The following is a 6,000-nucleotide window of genomic DNA, read 5'->3' as shown; positions in this document are numbered from 1 at the left end:
ATGAAAACAATCAAGTGCTTTTCATCTTGGTGGCCCATTAACAATGGCCGTTTATTTAGCCTTTGTGCTTAAGAGTGTGGCCTACTGCGACCTGAATTGAAGAGTCTTTCATTTGTGTTGCAAAGCAGTCAAGGCCATATGATGGGGCTAAGGGTGGCATTGCAACAAGGAGGTTTTGCAAGTAATTGGAGCAGTGTGTGTTGGGGGTGAGGGGAAGAGCAAAGAAGTTGAGAGCTTAAACCTAGTTGCATTTCTGTAGCCCTAACACACTGTTTTGGGGGCACAAACCAGATCTTTGGTTTATTAACGTATGTATGTGAATTAGGATGCAGTACTCGGCTTCTCTGCATCCACAAGTGATGCGCTGCCGCTACTTCTATTTATTTTAGTCCTTGTATGTGAATTGCGCTAGGCAGATTCCTAGGAAATGATAGCGGTGCCTTGCGTTGCCTACAGAGGCAGACAAAGAACAGAAGAGGGTGAAATGTTTGACACAGTTTGCAAACTGGGGAAGTAAGGCACAGGGTAATTCACTTGCTCACCCTCTCGCCCACATTCTGTGGTAGATCTGGTATTGGACAAAGATCTCCCAAGACTCAAGCTAGTATCTTGACCAGGAAGGAAAAAAAAAAAAAAAGTCCTTGTTCAAATATTCCTGACTGTGTCAAAGTAATAACGATTTCAGCATAAACATGTCCGTCTCTTTCAGCTTAAATCAGCGCAAAGACCCCAAGTGGTGCAGAGCACAGCGGTCTGCTTGGTTCCTGGGGTAAGGTGGATTAGATATATTTCCCTCCTATTCTGCATGGCATTTGACTTTTTCTGCCTTAGGGTAGAACTCCTAACGTCTAAATTAATCTGTAATACTTAAATGGGATTTCTCTTCCAACACTCTTAGAGTCAGCGGATAACCATTGATTGGGTTTAACTGAGTTGCCCTAAAACTCATCTGACATGGCAGCACATACAGTGCTTCTCAGGCTTTTGCAACAACAGCCCAACTGTGTTTTCATCATATTTTAATCAGTCCTGACCAGTTAGACTGTAACTATGATAAGGAAATAATGTTAAAAAAAAGTTAAAAAAAAAGAGTGGAATTTACTATTGTTCCAGTAATAGTCAGTGAAATCTGGCCATGGACAAAATTATGGATCACTGTTTTCCTTAGCATTCAGAAAACCACAGTATCTACATTTGTACTGGTGCACTGTGTAGGAAGTCAGCTTTTAAAGAAGAAAAAAACCTTTTTGTTACTCTGTTGGGTATCTGCTAGCCTTCAGAACACAATTCAGTGTTTACCTTCCTTCTTAATCCTATATTTTGTCCAGTGTGTAAATGAGGGAAGCATTTTTAACCTTGTGAGTATTTAGTTATGGTGGCGGGAATCGGTACCGCCAGACAGCATAAGCAGTTTCAATTTCAGTATTTGTTTGCCCTTGTTATGAACATAGAATAGGCAATTAAACCCAAGCATTTCCATCAGCATGAAAAGGTAAGAAATTAGTCATTTGGTTTGAAGTTTCTTCTGCAATGCCATCCTGTCTGTACAACAAAAACTGAGCAACATTTGCAAATTCTCATTAATCAGTGGGATCACTGCACTGTAAAAGTTTGCTGTATTGAGATGCAGGTTTGTTTTTTAAACTTAATGATAAATATTAAACTCTATCAATTTTGAACTTCTGCAATGTCAGCTTTGCTAAATAAGTTCCATTCCAATGGAAGTAGATCTTTTAATTAGAGAATATTCTGGTTGAAAATGGAACCAAATTGGTTTCAGCCTTACATTAACAGGGATGCATGTTTGTGGATGAGATTAAGCTTTAGAGCAAAAGACCTCATTTGGGAAAGTTCTAAGTCTCTGCAAGGAGAGACTGGGAAGGAACATGGAGATCAGCTTTAGCTGTTACAGTTGTAATCAAATACTCTCTTAGCCAGATTTCTTCTTTCATCGCTTTCAGGAGCCGTTGTGGCAGAGTGTGTTGCTGCTCCTCTCGCTGGCAGCCATCAGCCATTCTCAGTAACTTGACACAACTAAGCTGGAGACTGCTGCAGTTGTAAACGCTGGAATGATATAGGCTGCAATTCCCCTCTCCTCATTTCCTAGGGATTTTTTTCTTCTGGATCCTTCTCTCCCCATTCATGATTGCACAATGTACTTGTGACAACCACAGTAGCTGTTTACATGAAGATGGATTCTAGGAAAACACTCTTCTATTTCTAGCTGTCTTCAGTACAATCTGTGTTTTCTTTCAAATCTCATTCTTTCTTTCTCCTCAGCAAAATCCCCACAAAATCCATCCATCAGCCACCAGTCTTTATTTCTTCTTCTTGCTTGTTCTGTTTTTCTCAGAAGGAAACTGAGTGTACTGAGCACCCGTAACCTGTCAGTTTAAGAAAGGCCAGCACCACATTCTTTGCAGTTCAACCAAGAACTTCAGACCACAATTTGGCAGTTCTTAAAGCGATCTGTAACAGTATCATCACGTATCTGGGCTGTAGCAACACATTTCCCCACGAAGCTCTGAAACTTCATTTCTACTATCCTCTGCCCATGCACTGCCCTGGAGCCATATTACCTTGCATTCTTCAGATATAAGTGCAGCCTGTATGCTTTTTCCACTGCGTAAACGCCAGTACAGTCAACAGAAGGCAGCTGATTTTGGCCATGACCATTTCAGCTTTTCCAGATGCACATTCTTAACCCGCTCAAATACCTGATATTTCTGTTCTGCTCAACTTTTCTCTAACTTTAATCTTTGTCCCTCCCATGGAAAGTTGCCATTGTGGACACAAAAATATTACCAACTCATATGTTTTCTGTGTTCATCCTTCTTTTTATAGTCATTCTAGCCATGTGTTAACAAAAAAAAAAAAAAAAAACAACCCACCCCAAACCCAATCCAAACAACCCTCCCCTCCCAACCTAACTAAAACTCAAAAGTTCCCATTTCTCTTTCCTGGAGAAAAAGCCGTCTCCTGAAGATGCAATTAGTCTTTTAATCTGTGTGGACCATAAAGCGTATACAAATTTCTTCCCTGGAAAAAACTTCTAAAGTGATCTTAATGGCTAGCCAGGAGAGCTGCAATGTCATTTGCGTAATTGTCCTCGGCTCAGCTGGAATTTGGAAGAATATCTGCAGTTCCCTCTCATTGCTCAGCCTGCACCAGGGATTCATGGCTGCACAAAGGCTGCCTTTGCTATTGCACTGGGATGCTTGTAAATCCTTAAGTTTTTTAATCTTTCTTTCCACTATTATCACATTTAGCCTGGCTGATGCTAATACACTCGGGAGTTTTGGTGGACCTTACATTTATGTTTTATTAATAAAACAGTGCTGCGAGACAAAAATGATTGTGATTAGCGTGACAAAGAAACAGCATCTGTTTGATGCTCTGAGGATCGGTTTATCTTTGGGTAGAAGAGAGACACATTTATCAGAAGGAAACCCACTGGGCTAAGTGGGTTTTTTTACAAATAACAGTGGATTATAGTGTTCTGCTGGTCCCTACTTCTGAGGGGTTTGGGAAATTATCTTTCAGAGAGAAAATATTCAAGAGAAAAAAAATTACAACTACTATCGACAGGAACAGGAATGTTTCCTGTTCAAGAACGAAGCGTACACATCACCGCTGGCGAAAGTACAAATTTAAGGATGTAGGATGGGCCAGACGGAGAATTCGGTCTGGTTTTGTGGCTGCTGTTCTGTAACCTGATTTTAGCACTGCAGTCCCTTCTGCTCCAAACAGATAAATGGACCCTCTACCGCCAGGCAGAACCGAAGCCAAATGTAGTTTTCCTAAATTGTATCCGCGTCTCCCCTAAAGCCTGCGCCCTGCACCGCTGCTCGCCAACGAGATGCACAAAGAGCAAAGGCGGTAACAAAGCACCACCCGGCTAATTAGGTCAGAGCCGTGTGCGGACGCGACCACTGCAGCCCTCCTCCTCCTCCTCCTCCTCCGGAACGTGGACACCCCCAGCTCCGCTCCGCTCCGCTCCCCGCCGGGCACCGCGGCTTTTCCCGGCGCTGAAGCGGCCCTTGGGCTGAGCGGCTCCGCTCGCTGCCCGCCGCGGACGAGCTCCCCGCTGCCCGAGGGGGCTGCCCCGCCGCCGGGCCGGGCCCGGGGCTCGCACCGCGGGCTCCGACCGGGGCTAAGCGCCGCCCCTCGCCCCCTCTCTCCCTCCCTCCCCTCTCTCTCTCTCCCTCCCTCCCTCCGCCAGCCCTGCCCCGCCGCCTGGCACCGCCGCCGCCGCCGCGCCCGCCCCGAGCGCTCCCCGCGCCGCCGCTCCGCCAGCCGGCCCGCCGCCGCTGCTCGGCCCCGGCCGGGCGGGGACTTGGCAGGAACTCCCGGGGAGAGAGCGAGAGTGCCTGCCCCCGCTGCCGCCGCTCCGCTGTGGCTTTTGGGTGGAGGAGGAGGAGGAGGAGGAGGAGGAGGAAGGTCTGGGCTCGGCCGAGGAGCAGCCGCCGCCGCCGCCGGAGAGGAAGAGACAGGAGGGCGAGAGAGACGGAGAGGCGGCTGGAGCCCCCCAAAGTGCCCCCCCGTCCCTGCACTGCAGGCTACATTTCCAGCTTCATGGGCAAAGTGTGGAAACAACAGATGTACCCCCAGTACACCACCTACTACTACCCCCAGTATCTGCAGGCGAAGGTAGGGTACGGCGCGGCGGGTCTGCGGCTGGCCCCGCTGCAGGGCGGCCGCCCAAGGGCCGAGCCCGGACGGGGGGCTCCGCGGGGCGGGGCACGGCCCGGGGGAGGCGGTCCGGTTGCACCGAGGGGGACGGAGACAGGAAAGAACCCGCAGCCCCTTCCTGCCGCTCGGGAGCGCCGCCGGGAGACACCCCCCCCCCTTCTCCCGACGCCCCCCCTCGGGCCGCCGCCGGGCTCCCACCCCCGTCCCTCGCTCCCGACTGTGCCGTCTCCGACCTGTCTCCTTCCCTCTCGCCTCCCCCCCCCCCCTCCCGCCGGCGAGTCCCTCCTCTTCTCCAGCGCTCCCGGCGTGTCTCCTCCTTCCCAACCACGTCCTTGGCCACCCCGCTGCCCAGCGGGGCCCCGCTCCTGCTGCCTTCCCCCGGCCCGGCCTCCCTCCGCGCAGGGAAACCACCCCAACTCCAGGCGGCGGGCCCCAACCTGGGGGTGCTGTGACACCCCGGGGGGGCGGCGGGGCGGGCTCATTGCTGTGGTGGGGACGGCCGTAATTCCACTTAAATGCGGACAACTGGGTTGGGATGGATCCTCATTGTCTGCGGAGTTGGACCTTTGTGAGCTGCCACCTCGCAGTTTCCAAACTGGATTAAAAACGCGTTAAGGGTTCAGCTCCTGATGGTTCACGTTGTACAGGGGCAGCTGCTGTTTGCAGGAAAATTGATGTTAGTGGTTCTTGTGGTGGTGGATCTCCACCTTTTCTTTTTCCACCCCCCCCTTTCTCCTTCAAGTGCGTAAGGGCAGCCAGCCCCACGGCTCTCGCAGCATCATGCTGCAAACTGGCAGATGCAGAGGTGGTTGCATCAGCTGTCTGGAACATTTAGCATAAGCCTCTCCAACCACCAGTGTCACTCCTCACAAATCAAAACAGACCCATATGAGGCTTCAATGTGTGAACTTTTTTTAGAGGTTATAACCGTGGTGTGGGTGTTCTGTTTGGTTTTTTTTTTTTTTTCCCCTCTTCTTTTTTGATTTTTGTTTTCTTTTTTTCTGTTGAAGTGTCCTGCCTGTGTGGCAATGACCCGACAAGAATTCCCTTCTATTTATCTGCAAACTTGATAGGCTCTTCTTTTTATTGTGTTCTCTGTTACTATATTGTGACATGTAATTTATACTGCTTGGCTGAAAAATAAATTCAGCTTGACAGTCATGAGACGTTTTACAAGTCAGCAATGAGGAGGCTTTGAAATGTGCTTTCATATATACAGAAATTGATAGAAATATGATAAAGGTCTTTAGGTGATTTGAAATGACTAATCTCTTAAATGTGTAATCGACATCAGGCTAAACGGTACGG

The 6,000-nt window shown here is 48.8% G+C and overlaps 1 protein-coding gene across 4 annotated transcripts in view; it reads left to right on the top strand.

Annotated features, from left to right (window-relative positions):
* Nucleotides 1-4,468: 4,468 nt before the first annotated feature.
* Nucleotides 4,469-6,000, top strand: part of RBMS1 (RNA binding motif single stranded interacting protein 1) — a 152,055-nt gene continuing 150,523 nt past the window's right edge. For 2 of the 4 annotated variants that reach the window (XM_082483337.1, XM_082483336.1), the window contains exon 1: nt 4,469-4,650. In XM_082483337.1, the coding sequence (XP_082339463.1) occupies nt 4,576-4,650 (75 nt within the window). In that variant the 5' untranslated portion in view covers nt 4,469-4,575. The remainder of the gene's footprint in view (nt 4,651-6,000) is intronic. The other 2 variants (XR_014269206.1, XM_082483334.1) reach the window with 1 other exon arrangement.

Source organism: Vanellus vanellus (genome assembly GCF_965231255.1).
Source record: "Vanellus vanellus genome assembly, chromosome: 5".
Lineage (NCBI taxonomy): Eukaryota > Metazoa > Chordata > Aves > Charadriiformes > Charadriidae > Vanellus > Vanellus vanellus.
This window is presented reverse-complemented; position numbering and strand designations above follow the sequence as displayed.